The 16081-nt window shown below is 42.3% G+C and overlaps 1 protein-coding gene across 1 annotated transcript in view; it reads right to left on the reverse strand.

Annotated features, from left to right (window-relative positions):
* Window positions 1-203: 203 nt before the first annotated feature.
* The window catches only part of LOC114447909 (nectin-2), a 73537-nt gene continuing 57659 nt past the window's right edge, over window positions 204-16081 (reverse strand). Inside the window, exons 7-10 of the mRNA XM_028424449.1 lie at window positions 2524-2647; window positions 2338-2395; window positions 2139-2225; window positions 204-1626 (exon numbers count right to left, since the gene is read on the reverse strand). Coding sequence (XP_028280250.1) covers window positions 1423-1626; window positions 2139-2225; window positions 2338-2395; window positions 2524-2647 — 473 coding nt within the window. The 3' untranslated portion in view covers window positions 204-1422. The remainder of the gene's footprint in view (window positions 1627-2138; window positions 2226-2337; window positions 2396-2523; window positions 2648-16081) is intronic.

The raw sequence follows: 16081 nt of genomic DNA on the forward strand, positions 1-16081 counted from the left end.
ATGGTACGTAGTGACTGCATTCACTTGTAGCTAAAGGCAACAATATTCTGTGTTTTTGTTCTGTTTTAGACATTAGTAGGGGAAGTCACGACTGTTACTCTGTGTGTCACTGAACACGCATGCATTTTCAGTCCATACTGCCCCCTCGTGGCGAAACAGTGGAATATCAACAGAACTAAAAAAAGACAACTGCTGCAATGAAATTATTTTTTTTTTACAGATTTAACTAGGATAAGTTTATTAAATCAACAATTCTCACATTTACTTTTAAAATGTGATTCAGAGAGATTAAAATCAACCAGAATAACAAAAATCTCAGGTCATAAATCTCATAGGTCTTAAATAATAGAACCAAATAGAAAAACCTATTTGGTGCTAACACTAACAAGAAACCTTAAAAGTTAACAATGGAGAAGGAAAGGTTCAGATTAAGCACCCTTAACCCCTATAATGGACTAGCAACTCCATGAAGAACTATTTAATCCTCCACTGAGAGATGAATAAAACAGAATCCATGGACATAATCCAGATTTGCTCTAATCCATCTGCTGGTAGACAAAGTAAATAATACAAAAATAGGTATAAAAGTTTTTTTAAGTAACAGATATTCACAGCACAGTATGAGCAGCAGAGCAGTGCTGTTTTATGGCTTCTTGGATGGATACAAGTAAAAAAAAAAATTAAAATCAAATGTTTACATATAGACAAAATCAAAGAAGGCCAGTTCATTCAGGTCCTACCACTCAGACACTCTGAGTGTCTGAGTGGTTTTAAACTTTCACAAAGGAAGGCAAAGGCCAGATGCATAAAAATCTATTAAAACCAAACACATTAACACAAACAGTGTTTCTCCAGCAGTTAACTCCCCCTCCTGACTGCAGTTTAAAACCTAATGTCGTCACGGTCTGCGGGTCTAGTCTCGGCGTTGCCTGATTAACTGCAGCTAATAGCTTCTCCACAGGGCGCCTGTGTTACTCTGACTTCATGCCAGCTGGGTTTGGAAACCAACAACACGAGACGGATACAACCAGAGAGCGCTAAGACGTTACAGTGTATACATACAGATTGTGCTTCTTCTAACCAAGCCATGTCAGTAACCATAACATGCATGAGAGCTCCATGTAATATTCAACAGTATAAGGTATATTATACAACGTAACAGCTGATTTATCTACAGATTAAGAATAAAGATGTAATCACATTCCCATGGCTGTTTGTGCAGTGCATCATTTTATACCTAAACCTTTGTCAAACTGACAAAACAGCAACACACCAGCTGATTATGTTGTAATAATAACTAATGATAACCTGGATAATTATAACTAATAACTAACATCAAATGTTCACATTTGCATCTGTGTATTTTTACACAGAGACGAGCATTCATTCGGTCACACATACACGCACGGTATTTACACACAGTCACACAAACATGGCGGGAGACACAAAGCTTTCTCCGCGGCTGACACTGGGGCCCATGTGGTAGTCCTGTGGATCATTGTCTGTGTTCATGTAAGGAGGTGGAACCTCACTGTTCCCAGGATCATCCCAGCCAGAGGGGGCAGCAGAGAAGTAATGCTCTCCGTCACCAGCATCATCATAGTCATCTGGGTAGGCATCCAGGTCCTGTAGACAAATGTCAAGATTATATCCACATTTAAATACCTATATGCTCACGTAAAATTACCAAATAATCGAAAGCTGATAATTAGTTTCCACTAAAACCTTTTGATGTTTCCTTTTAAACCAATCAGTGGATTTAAGGTGCAATAACAGAACATGTTTTTTATAATCAAACTCTATTCACTGATGAGATTGGTCTGGTTCCAAGCCTTTCATTCTTCCCTAAAGATGCCTGGATAATTTGAGGCACTGTGGTTACAAACAAACAAATAGATTGCAGTTTAAATACTTGTCTAGCAATTTAATGTCGGGGGAGGGGATACTGAGAAAATGTAGTAAATAAACAGTGTTATTAGTACATAAATGACACACATCCTGATCTATTACTGGAAATAATGTACTACATCAGATTCTTTATCAGTCATGTGTGAAGGAGAAAAAACATAATGAAAAACACATATTTCAGTCACATGGGACTGTGTGTAACCTTCCCCCGTGTATCCATGTGCGCTTACCGTGACTGGCTCTCCGTTCTGGATACAGTAGTTCTGAGTTTGCAGAGGTCTTTCCTCAGCCACTGGGACATAACTTGAGTTTACCACCTGAGGACACACACAGTCAATACACTATCAGAAAACAGCTGTGTAAAATCTGACACAGCTGTCAGGAGGGTGATACTGTTGTCCTTAAAGCCGTTTGTCGATGGTGACTCACCCTGCTGGCAGAGCTATTCGTCTTCTTAGGAGGAGGGGGCTTGTATTTGGGTGGGCCGCTGGAACACAAAAATACACAGCTGTCATGTTTAGTGAGGCAAAGGAATATGACACACGCTGTGTGGCATTTCATCTAACAGACCAACCAGGCATTATGACAACAACGGAGAACTGATCAGGTACTCACTTGTTGTTTTTGTATTTGCGGTACATTGCTATGACTGTTCCAATGATGGCCAGGATGATAATGACCCCAATGATGCCTCCAATGATGCTGCCTGTTTGGGCACCTTTCACTGGAAGACGAGTCTCTGGAAACATGAGATGGAGTAGATGGGAAAACCCTCATTCATTCAGACACTCATAAGAAGAATATTTGTTGTTCTATGTACCCTAAGAATAAAAGCACGTCTACTTGGACCACGTTGTTATAGATGTGAGCAGTTAAGACAATAAATGAGACCCGTTTCAGACAATACAAGGAAGAGGATGTTTACAGGATTCTTGTAGAATCATGGACATCTGGAAGCTGAGACAAAAACAGAATTCTAAATATGACAAACTGGGATCTGTAACACGAACTGAACTGAAATCTTTCATACCCAACTACTATTTATATGTTAAGTGTTTTTGTAAAGCAATTTTTACATTTAAAAGAAAAGAAAACAGACAAAAAAAAAAATCTGCTAGGAAAGATAGGTAAGCAACTTGTTAGCTTAGCCTAGCACAATGAGAGGAAACAACTGACCAACTCTCAATCAAAGAAAATAAATATACAAATAATATAAAAGACCCCATAGATTGATTGATTGTATCCATTGTTTCCATTTCATGAGATAAGGAATGAAAAAATCCTCAAGTGGCTGTTTTGGAGGCAGGTGACCCACAGCATACTCTGTTTTGGGGTTCCAGGTTGTACAGTATACCCCTGTAGACCCTGTCACAAACCGCTGTTTTGTTGTAGGTCTTTTGCCATTATTTATATTTGTTAATCAGTTCATCATGCTTTAGATTTGTTTTTTTTGACCCAGTTAAAAAGTACAACCCCTTAGTTAAGACCCATTAATTTAACAAACATTAACATTAATTAAAAGTCATGAAGTACAAGACTGTACAAAAATTATATATAAATTAACATAAGGTCTGCCAGTAGGAATGGTTGAATAATGTAAAAAAGAGACTCAGGAATGAAGTGTGTGTGTGTAAGAGAAGAGAGGGAGAGACTAAGTAAGGTACAGGCATGGTCTTGATTAGAGTGTTGAGTCACATGGGTGATTATAATGAACCAGAGGAATCATACAGAGGTTCCACTAATGAACCATGACCACACTAAGCATGAACCATGACACACACACACACACACACACTGTGTGTTTACTGAAGGTGCAACCCAGCTCATTATCCTCCTGTATTCCCAGGGGATTATGCTAATGAGGGGGTGGGTAAAGGGCAGAGAGGATCTGAAGCTCATTTGATGAGAACAAACCCTGGTCTTAGTAATTGGAAGGGTCATGATTGGATGTTGTTAGCCCTATAATTACAATTCTCTTCTAACAATAGACTGCTTTGAATATCTCCTAAAATAATTTCCATTCTTTCACACGTACCAAAGTGTCCTAATGATTGTGTCGCTTCCTAGGACTCATTACAATCACTGACCCTGCATGTCCTCCTGTGTTCAACAGCTTTTTTTTATGCTTTTATTATGGTAAATCATTTGTAAAGGCTGTATTTGAAGGTGTCCGCATACCAGCAGCACAATAGACTTTATAAATACTGTCTTATGTTTTTTTTTAAACTGATAGAACACACCAGAGAGCAAATATGAGAGGAAATGAAAAAAACATGTAAATTAAAAATAAAAATCCAGTAGAAGTGAATCTGCAAAATCAAAGGAGTCACAGCAGTAATCACTGAGCTTACCCGCTCTTTAAAAGATAAAAAATAAAGGTCTCTGAGGATGTAACACATAAATAAACAATCTTCTTCTGTTGGGGTGAAATGAGTTAATTATGTTGTTGGGATTTATTCAGGTGGGTACAAATAAGTTTTCCACGTTTTATTTCCCTATAGTGCAAAACAAATGCTGCGCATATCCAGAGACTGGAATCCAACATGTGGTGCCCTCATTGCATTTAAAGTAGTTGTCTGTTTCTGGAGGGTCCTAAACTGCCACAGGTGGAGAAGACTACGTGTTTATGGAAGAAGAAGCAGAAGAAGAAGAAGAAGAGTAAATGCTGGATTACAGAATAGATAAATTAGTGATCTGAGTGCAGCTTCCTTGTTGATGCCCTCGACAAGGACTGCATAGACATGAGCAGTTCATCTGAACTCCTGAGGTTGATCTGGGCCGCATCTAGTGTCTTGTGTACCAAATATTTACTAGATCTACATCACATGTCTACAACTACAACTAGCTACATGGCCTTGCTCGCCTGACAGAGGGCAAAGAGCGCTGGCTGGATAACTGCTAGAGATTTTCCAGCAGCTAAAACAATATGTCAGGCTATAACCAATCCATTGTTTGCCAAACATAACACTAACTGATTCAATAGGCTGATATTTTATTGTATTAAGCAGCGATCGCTGTGTCTGTAGCAGGAAAGCTAGCATCACAGAAACAAAGCACAAAGGAGCTAGCATAAAAGTCACTTTTCACCTGACAAAGTCAAGGATAATCTCATTTTAGAGATCTCACATTAAAATCTCTGAAAAAATCTAATAATAAATGTACAATGTATTCAAATTACACATGTATCCATTAAGAATCAAAACAAAACAAACAGCTACAACTCATCTAATCCTCCATACCAGAGTCAAAAATACAATTTGTTCAATTTATCTATTATTCATTTCAAGATTGCCAAAAAAAACACTTGAGGAGATGAGGACAAGCAGCTGCTATGCTGGAGAGGAAATTTAAGATGGCTGCAGGAAATTAAAGCTTATTATTCATGCAACAGTCTGAGTCTACCCACAAGCTTGTAAAACACGCTCGTGTTCCAGCGCTCTCGTAAAACACAGACTTTAAGCAATAAAAAAAAATATGAACTTTAAAATGAGCACTGCTAAATAATTTGTCAGATTTCTTTATACAAGTTCTGAAGGAAGGTGGCAGAAACATTTTAATGTGACATTTTCAAAGCCACATAGGCCATGCGCTGTGCAGTGATTTTCATTATGCACTGTAATGGGGATGGGAGAGATGATTTGCATGGGAAAATAAAATAAGCAGGGAGCCTTCCCTTCATGAAATCTCTAACAATACAGACTGGCTGAATGTGACATACCAGCAGGCATTCGGGCTTTATTAGATTTTCAGCTGTTGCAAGTGTAATTTTGCATGAGACACATCACATAAAATCCCTTTCATGCAGTGTCAGCCAGCTCCCACATGGTGGTGCTGTGTCTCTTTAACACCCAAACCCTGGCCTTGCCAGGGGGCACTTTCATTCCAAACCTGATACCTGCCTTGTCTTTCTAGTCTTATGTCTTGCTGCTTCCCCATTTCATTGTCGGGTCTGTTTATCATCCTCCTCAGTTTTTTCGGCTCCTTTGGCGAAGCTCTATAGAGGCCCCCCCGCTTTTTGCTCTGCTTTATCTCACAAGACGTCATTATCCACCCAATGTCATTTTCACTCAGCAGGTTTCAGGTCCTTCTTTTCAGATAACCTCTGAGAGAGAAAAGAGAGCTGCAGGACAAGAGGCCAGTTTTGAGGACAGAGGTAGGGAGCTTGTGTGTGAATGACTTGACTCCAGTGACTCCACTGTGTGTCGGCCCTGGACACCAGCCATGTCTTGCGCTAATGAAATATTGGAGGAGGCGAGTGTGTGTGTGTGTGTGTGTGTGCGTGTACGTCTGCTGGGCCTGTTAAAATTCGTGCAGCTCTTTGCCAAGGACATGCAACCAGACAAGCACTTACCCACACAAACAGTGCACTTTAAGACCACACGGCCATGCAAACACAATTTTGGCACAATACAACAACGAGGGACAGCAGGCATCCTGTGCTGCGTCCTCATCACTCTGCTTGACATATTTACACAGAAACATTAGTCTGCAGCGTGCCCTTTAACCTCCTGACTTCCCCTTCTACACAAATATCACATGCATACACAAAGACACGTCTTAGACATAAAAAACAAGCCAACACAAAATAGCATTGCACTGGAAAAGGAGCCCTGAGGCAGAAAGCATTTCTTTCAACTCAACCGTGTGCTGTTTTTTTTTCCTAACAGTGAATGAGAAGATGATCCACAGTTGAGACTCAGTTAAAGGTCAGCTCCATTCCTGTGAGCAGATCAATGCAGGGACCATCCAGTCAGATAGACATCTATTCTTTCCTAAATTATGTGAGCCCTCCATCGCTCACCCTTGCCTGCCTGGCCAGCCAGTCAAACATGCCCCACCGCTCTCTCCCACGGGGCATGGAGGAGGAGGAGGAGGAGGAGATGAGGTTGGATGGTTGGCTGAAACTGACTGAAATGACTGCAGACCTACTTCAGCAAGTTGAAAATACCACTGGAATCTCTTCAGCTTCAGGATGTATTGATGAATCCTGGCCACAGCTCTGCAGCCAGAGTTTTACAGTCTCTATTCCTTCATTTCAGCTTCTGAATACTTTGATCAGAGAAGGAGACACATCAGTACTCCTTAAAAACATGTGAGTCATTGACGGGGTAAGCTGGAAAGAAATGAGAAGAGACTACTAAACGAAAAGAGGATTCATCCAAAGATGAGTCAACGAGAGCTGACAGAGTCCAACCAGTGGATGTTGGGGAGAATGACATTTAGGAGAGAGGAGGTGAGACGAAAGGAATCAAACGGAGGAACAGAGGGTGAGACAGCAGAAGAGCCAAGTGAGATGAAGGCTGTGATTAAGAGGCTGGCTTCAGATAAGTACGGAGGGATTTCCCGACTGCTGCCTGCAACTGGCTGATCACACACTGAGGGGATGAAGGAGAGAGCGGGAAGACAAAGATCTCACATCCCTCTCTTTTCCACTCAATCCCTTGTTCTCTCTTCCTGTGTGTTTACGCCTCTCCCTGAAGGGATTAAGGTTAACATGCTGGCCTATCCTCAACCTCTCCCTTCACGGGCCGGGGCTTTCGCTGCATTTATCTATGCCTCTCCTCTGCCTCCACCCATCCATCCATCCCTCCATCACTCCATCATCCCTCTTTCCTGTCATCCAGCTCCGTCGCCGGTGCAATTTGGGATTCGCTTGTTTGGCTCTGTAATACGACAGCACAAATCTGCAGCGTCTCCCTCTGCATCTCTTATCTCCTGTGCCTAACGAGTAGAGATAAGCCTGTTTTTATTACCCTCTCTGACCTGTTCAGCAAATCTGGGCAACACAAACACACACCTACATGGTTTTTACTACACTGAATGACTACTAACCAACCTTACAACCAGAAGAAAAGGATCAGTTGCACATGGCTTTTAAGAGATTAACAGATGACCGGTCACTAAACAAAAAAAACAAAAACCATCCTACCATGGATGTTTAAATCTATTCATGAATGATGACAGTCTGCTCTGCAGGTGAGTTGGAATGCCCTGCTTGTATATTCCTTTCCTCTTTCTCTTCCTTCAATCACAGGGCGCTTTTCAGTAAAGTGAGACATTCCTATTTAATGATATAAATCCACGGCATTTGATCACACCACTACCAGTAATGTCTGGTAACATTTTGTGTTTTAGAACTCTTTTTCTGTGCAGTTTTCTTTGTTCTTTTTCAAAGATGCCAGTGGAAAACTTTTCAGAAAGGGTTCATCCTTAATGCCAAAGTTTCCGCTGAAATTATATGTAGGATATATTTGTATCTTTTAAAACTATGTTCACAGACTCAGGCTACAGTACCAACAGACAGATAGATAGGAAAAACACAAGGCTACCATGGTCACAGCAGAGAGCCTGGAGATGAGATTAGGACCGAATGAATTGATGGTCTCTGAAAGAGATTAAGATAAAGAACAGTGCACGTAATCTCATTGCTCACTAAGAGAAAAGAGAAAACCTAGACTTTAGATTGGGAGGTTCACTTGGTAAAACATACACCCTATCCATCTATCAGTGGATTTATTCAGGTTGATCTGTGTGTGCACCTGAAAATATAGCAACCTGATAATCAGCTGCACAGATAACTGAAGACTTCAGCGAATAAGAGAGGGAGGAGGGGGAGGAGGGGGAGGATGATGGGAGAAAAACAAAGGCAAAGAAAAACACTACACTAAAGAAGGGCACATATATGGGTGCAGACCTGAATACACATGAGCAAACACACGCACACTTGAGCCCTACGCACACACTTAAATTATTCACAATCAATGCAAGTGCTACAGTGTTGAGTGCTGCAGCTACCTCTGACATTAATTTTATGGCAGTTGAAGACCTGCTACTCCTACTACCACAATCAGCGTCACCATCACTGTCGTTTACTATGCACTGCACTCATGATGCCATTACAATTCATTTCAGCACAAAACAAATCAGATCAAATTGATTGTGCCTGTTTGGACAACAGGAGCGGCTCAGAGAGGACAGACTCCACCGATCTGACTGAAGGAAACGCTGACTGAATCCTGCCTGAGTTTGAGTGAGTGAGTAAGTGTGTGTGTGTGTGTGTAATGTGGTTCTCAGGGTTTGTGGTTTGGGCAAATCAGTAATTCTGGACATTTCTAATCTACCGTGATTTTAGAACTCAACCTTGTGCATTTTAACTGTCTGAGGATTAAATTCATGTCACAGACATACACTCAGAGCTTACACTACACTGTGTGTGTTTGTGTGTTGCGCGTGAGAGTCTTGCAATCATGTGTGTATGTGTGCGTGTGCATTTTGACATTTTAAAAAGCTGTGGTGGGTAATGTGAAAACTCTGTACGGTGTGTGTGTGCGTGTGTGTGTCCCTCTCCCTCTCTGGGGAGACAGTGTGTTCCCTGCCACAGTGCATCAAAGCACACTCAGATGCTTTGGGAGAAGGCAGGGACTCTCTCCCTCCCTCTCTCTCTCTCCCTCCCTCCATGTCTCCATCCTACTCTCCATCTCCCTCTCTTTCTTTCTCTTTTTGACAAGGTCGCTGTTCCCCTCTTGCTGTCTCCCTGTCAATATTTACAGTCCACTTTACACTGGCACGGAGGTGGTCGGCTGCAGCCAGCAGAGAAAACAGGGCTGCATTAGCCAAATGTAGCTGTCCACTCAGGACATGAATGATCTGTTGTACTACAAGCACTCTGTTTCTCCTTCTCTCTCTCGCTTATACACACACACACACACACACATGGGTGGGTGGTAACAGGTAGTGCTGGAAACAGCATGCAGACACTTAACAGAAGAGTAACAAGTGCTCTAAAAGCACGGATCAGTTTGTCTTTAAATCCATGGGACTGATTTTAGCACTCTCAGAAAATGAACACATTAAAGTAACTGTGGCTCATTACACCAGTGTCTCAGAACTGAAGTGGGCATATTAAAATGCAACACGATGCAAATTTAAAACATTGTTCTATTTTAGTACTGTACTTTCACCTGTGATGTCATTATAGTCATACTGATACACTGATTATAATACACATGTTGACAAAAGCTTTGATTAAACCAGTTCTAGTAATACCTAACTGACATTAGCTACATAAGTTAAAGTGCACACTTGTTCTTGTGTCAGTGGCCTTAAACTGCACTCAACTGAGTAAAGTGTTCTTTAATTTGTACAGATTGAACATAAAAGAAAAAAGTTGTTCATCATTTAGCTTGAGAGGATTTTTCTCATGTCTGTAAAGAACTTATTTTGTTTTTCTGTGCTAAGCTAATCACTGAGCTGGCCCTCACCCAACATTCCTGCAAGAGTGAGAATTATGAAGGGCCTTTAAATAGCAGTAGGTCTCCACAATTTTAATAAATGTGACAGAGGAGAGGCTGAGTGTAATCACTGTGGTCTTTAAGAGAACATTTACCATAATTGAAGAAGAAGAATCTGTACTGGAAAGAGTCTGAGGCTAACCTCAGCCGGTCATGGGAAAATATTCTAACCTACAGTAAATTTTGCAATCAGAGTATTCAGCCACCTATTTTACCTCACAATGCCTTTAGGCTTCCCATCCATCTTCTTGCACTGCTTTTTCCACTCTCCTCCCCCCAACTCACCCCCCACACCACACTCCTCCTCCTCCTCCACTAGTGTCACTGCGGCCTTGAGGCCAGACAGTCAGGAGCAGCTGGTATGTTTACCTGCCCTCCTAACCACTGCTAACCTCTGGCTAGAAGGGACTCTCACCTCATTACCCACCACTCAGCCACACATACAACCTCAAACCTTGCTATCCTCTCAGGTTTCTCCCTTACAGCCAGGATGCTACACTGTAATAGTCTCCGTGTACTACAATCTATTAAGCAGCGTGCTGTGCAGAAACATAAGACATAATGAGAACAGGGAGGAGTTGGCTAGCACTCCTCTCCTCCATCATTCTCTACAGCATGGAGAGTCATTTCCTTCAATTCTCTCAACTCTTGACGACTAGCATGAGAACGCTCTTTATGTTACTCTCCTACCAAGTTCCTCACACAGACTGCCAGAGAGGAAACAACCCACAGAAGAAGTGACAGAGATAGAGAAGGAGAGGAGAGCGTGTCGAATATATAGGAGAGAACAGAGAGAACTGACAGAATAGAAGATCCAATCTGGAAGGTGGAGGATGAGGAGGAGGGAAAGAGTTGAGGAAGAAAAGTATCTGTGACATGAGAAAAGTTCCAAATGTCCCACTCTCTCTGCTTGATAACATCTAAAACTAATGATCCCTGTGCAGGACCTGTTGGGCTTTTTCTTGGAATACTGATTTCCTTTCAATTGTTGTTTACTGTGTTTGTACCTGCTGCATTGTTGACCACAAAACAGGCAGCCTAAAAGAGCCTCCCAGAGAGTCCTGAGAGTGCCATAGCAGTAATAGGCCCCATCTCTCCCTCAAACTGCCTCTCATCAGTTACTGATTAATGACACACAGAGCCATAATGGCCCTGCACACTCTCCACATTCATTCACTTTCCTCTTCATCCAATGCCCCCGGAGAGAAAACACAACAATGCGAGCTGTCGACATACCTAAAAACTGCACTCTAGCCGAACCTTGATTCAAATGCTCATTAAGAAAGACGTTTCTCCATTGCCATTCAGTTATGCATTGCCACTGGGAGCCAGTGGACGCAGAGAAAATACAATAAGGAGGAAAAGCATTCATAGTTCCATTTATCTGTATGGAAATAAAGAATGGTCTCATTAGTGTTTAAAATGGGGCTGATTGGCTGCTTGGCTTAGAGCACCGGTGATTTATGCACTGGTGAAACAAGAAGATGCAACCTATGTTCTTGCACATTCACTTCCATGAAAACAGGAGCTTCTGAAAACCCTGCATCCTGGTTTGACTTCTGCTTGTGCATGTGTCAGAATTCTCAAAGGTCAGCGGTGTGTCAGTCAACAATGCATCACACTACAGGACTGTAATTCACCACTTAACATCTTTAGCATTCAAAACATATAAATGTGAGCGTGAACGCTGGCAGGCACACGTGTCCCTCACACAAACAGGAAAGCACAAGTGCACGCAGACACCGGTGCAGATGCAAATATTCACATTACGAACACTCTTTAACCCTCACATGTCATGGATGAAAGATACCAAACTGTTCCACATACATCAAACGACTTTACACCAAGACGCCGCCATTAAAAAGCCCTGCAGCATCAATAATGTATAAATCTACACTCTCATGACGTGGACTGAATGCACTGCCACTGATCTCATTGTTCCAAACTAAAGATGGTTGCAGGCGCAGGTTTGTTATTGGAGACGCTGTTATGCACTATTCATCTGAATATTTAGAGTCCTCTGTCTCCTCCATCTCTCATTGCTCAGATGCTGCTGCCCTCCCTTCTCTGTGGGGGTGTCTGTTTATCAGTGTGTGTTTCAACATCAGCAGTATTTATGTTCAGTGTTTGAGAGTGCGTGGGGTAATCAATAGTGTTTCACTGAAGGACACTTAGGAGCAGATTGGAACCCAAATCCAAGCCAGCATGAAAGACAACATGACAGAAACACTTGCTGCTCAACCTGAAGGGGCTCAGTGTGACATCTACCCTGACTGTCAAGAGAGCACACACGCACACGCACACACACACACACGTAGCGATGCCTGTGAACTCCTAAAGAGCATCTTCAGATACAGTTAAAAACATTTACACACCGCTACATCAAAGCAGGCAAACTAATGAGTTATTGACCGATGAGCCTACACACACAGAGACACAATCTATCGCACTTTGCAATGCCTCTATTGCACACATAATGGACGTGACCAGCGTCCTTGTCACAACCACGCAGAGTGTGCTACAATGGGAGTGTGTGTCTGTGTGTGCGTGCATGCATGAGCCAGGCTGACTGTGTGTACACAAGTCATTATTAGGGGTTTAGTGTGTGCTCACCAGTCAGTCAGGCTCCAGTCAGAGGAGTCAGCTTAAGGGCTCATAGCAGCTCCCTGAGGAGACACTAAATACCATCAGCCGTTTAAATCCATCCATGACCATTTTAAATATGCAGCACACACTCACTCCATTTTTAATAAGGGCTCTGAGCAAGACAGAAGGAGGCAGAAAAAAAGAGGAAGAGAGAGGGAGAAATAGGGGGGCAGAGTGAGGAGCAGTGAGAGGGAGGAACATGAAGGAAAAGGAGGAGAGCCGAGTCTGTTGCATTGATTTCTTGGCAGTTTGGCACCGGCCCTGATTCGCCTGGAAAAGCCACAGATGTGTCAGAGTGAGTTAGGCACGCAAGAAGAGAGGGAACACACGTACACGCCCAACACAGTCACATGCATGTACACACGTAGCACATCAGCAGACAACATATAGGCACACCTTCAGATGGAAATGCTCACAAATAGAGACGAGACATAGCGCGTGCTCAAAAGCGCCTGAGAGTGTGTGTGAGCGTGTGTGTGTGTGTTTTACAAAACACCTGTGTGAAAGCAGCAAGTGAAAGCTGGTGGATGATGCAAGGGCTTTTGAAGCCTTTCTCAGGAAAACCCAGGCATTTCTCTCTGTGTAGGCACAGTCAAAAATAGATACTATTACACACACACACATATGGGCAGTAAATTTCTCCTTAATCCCAAGCTTAACTTAGCTCAGAAAAACCTGTATGCTCTCCTCAAGCTTTCAAAGCACACCTGACTGTGTGCCGGTGTACACACAGCCCAGCGGAACAGCGGGGAAAAGTCGGATGTACATTTTGATCTGAGGGCGGATGAGACATTAGGATCAAAGCCAGGGACTGGGGAGAATCAAATGATCTTAGCTATGAATCCATGAGCAACCTCCAGACAGACTACCTGATTAGCTAGGCATTTGTGGCCTATATCCAGCATGAAAAAAGAGTGACAGGAATGCTGATGATAGCGCCTGAGGCACAAATTATAGGTCCTCTTATAGTGCAGAATTATAATAATCAATGTCAAGTTTAGAGGTCTGATTGTCTTGCATCACCGTGCTTAGTAGATGTTTAAGTGTTTATTGTGATAGTCATACAAAAGCATGTGCAAGCGATTGTGTAGCATCGTCAATAGAACTGGCCTTTAGTCAAGAATGCTTTCTTGTTAGCTCAGCTCTTTAACAGGCCAAACAAAACTCCTCTCTATTATTTTTTCGACCACATGAAGGAACAGTCTAATGAGGATTGTGGGGATTTTTACAACACTAAGCATCAACGTGAAGAATCACTTAAAAGCCTGTGAATGACTGGATCCTTGGCAGCCTCGGCAGGATTTGGTGATGTAGCGTTCTAGTGCTGCAGCCGACCTGAGAAACACCTACTGCATCCGGCAGCTTTCTTTCTTCTCATAGAACATCTTGCTACCATATCTTCCCCCAGGTAAACACACACACAAAGTCACACACAGCTGTCTACAAGAAAATATGAGTCACCTGGCTAGGCCACCTTCTTCCTTTAGGCTCATGTGTCGCTGTTTTCAACACGGGCACACTGAAGTCTGCAACTTCATACCAATCTAGGATGCTAAACAGACCAACTGACGTTCACTTGCCATTATCAGATAATGGATGCTATTCAGGCCATCTCTGTGGTTTTAAAGTTATAGCAGATCAGTACAGATACTTTTAAGGCTGGAGCTAGATTTTTATATTTTTTTAATTTTTCTCAGAAAACAGCAAATTATTTATACTTGATTAATATTCGGCTTATAAGAAAACAGAAATGTCAAATCAAACCTTCAAGAAGCCCGAGCAAACAAATTGTTTTGTCAGAAAAACAGCCTAAAACTAAAGAGGGATTATCATACAGACAATACCAACAGCTAAAGAGAGTAACATTTGCAATGAACTACATCTTCTGCTTGACAATCAGACACTCAATTAAGTGGTCTTTTTAAGGTTAATTGGTAATGCTAAATGGGTGTCTGTCCCCCTGTGATAGGCTCAGGGTGTACCCGCCTCCCTGCCAGTGATGGCTCAGACTCTTCTGCCTTATCTTCAGGATAAAGCAGGTATAGCTGACGGATAAAAGGATGGATGGAAGTAATCATTTTAAAATAATACTGTGGATTACAGAGTTTTATTGAAGTACAGGTCAACTATACATTGGATTGCACAGCTTAAGTGGATATGGCTCCAGATGGAGTAATACTTATAATACATGAACTTCATTGTATTTATTTTTACTGCCTGCTGATTTATTCCACCAACTATTTGCTCAACAACACTTGAGTAAATCCTGTATGTCAGCAGCACTCACCCAGTAGCGATGATGTCATTCTCTGTATAATAGAACAGCAGCTAACACAGATTCCTGCTTTGGTCAAACACAAACATACCAAACAGGCTGGGCTGCTCTGGCTGCAGGTGACAGGTGTGTCACACCAGCCGTGGCAGGATGCTAGCAATTCCACCTGACAGGACTGAATGACCGGTTAGTCAGCTAGCCGGCTGACTCAGTGACCAAGAGAACAAGAGCTCAGTCACTGTCACGGTGTCTGCATGTTGTAAATGTGGGTCTATTCACAAATGAGGGAAGAAAAAGGGTAAATGTGTCACTCTCAGTTTACACAAGAGACACATGTGGAGACGCTGAGACACACAGAGACGTGCAGCCACCCAGATGTAGATTAGACATGGTATGTCTATTACCCTCTGTGCCACAGACGAAACCAGCACAGAGACCTCTGTTCATTTTGCTGTCAGTAAAGACACAATAGGACAGTCACACTTTCTTTGACGTGCTACTCTGGAATGTTAATCACCACAGAAACCCATTATCTTCACATCCTCTCGTTTCCTCCCTCCATTTGTCTTCCTCTTATTTTAAAACCTGACAAACCCATCGCTCGTTACTAGAAAGTACCATTGTTTCACCGAGAGCACATGTAGCTGCAGACAGGGACATGAGGCGAAGGAGATAAGGGGAGAGGCAGCACAGAGGGGAGGCCTGCCTGACTGCTGACATAAATTGGGGATCATAAAAAAAGTGTCATACTGGAATTAATCTGCAAGGAATGAATAAAGTGAAGTACCTCAGGGAGAGGTGTATGTGTAGATGGGGGGGGGGGGGGGTCCTGAATTCATAATGAAAACCCAAGAACACAGAAAAATATAGGACACGTGACTTTAACAATCATTCAAAGCTCAATCATCTAGATTCACAAGGATTTGCGTGGATATTTATTTTTATTAGTCAGAGTGTTTGT

Source organism: Parambassis ranga, chromosome 16 (assembly GCF_900634625.1).
Source record: "Parambassis ranga chromosome 16, fParRan2.1, whole genome shotgun sequence".
In the NCBI taxonomy this organism is placed as follows: domain Eukaryota; kingdom Metazoa; phylum Chordata; class Actinopteri; family Ambassidae; genus Parambassis; species Parambassis ranga.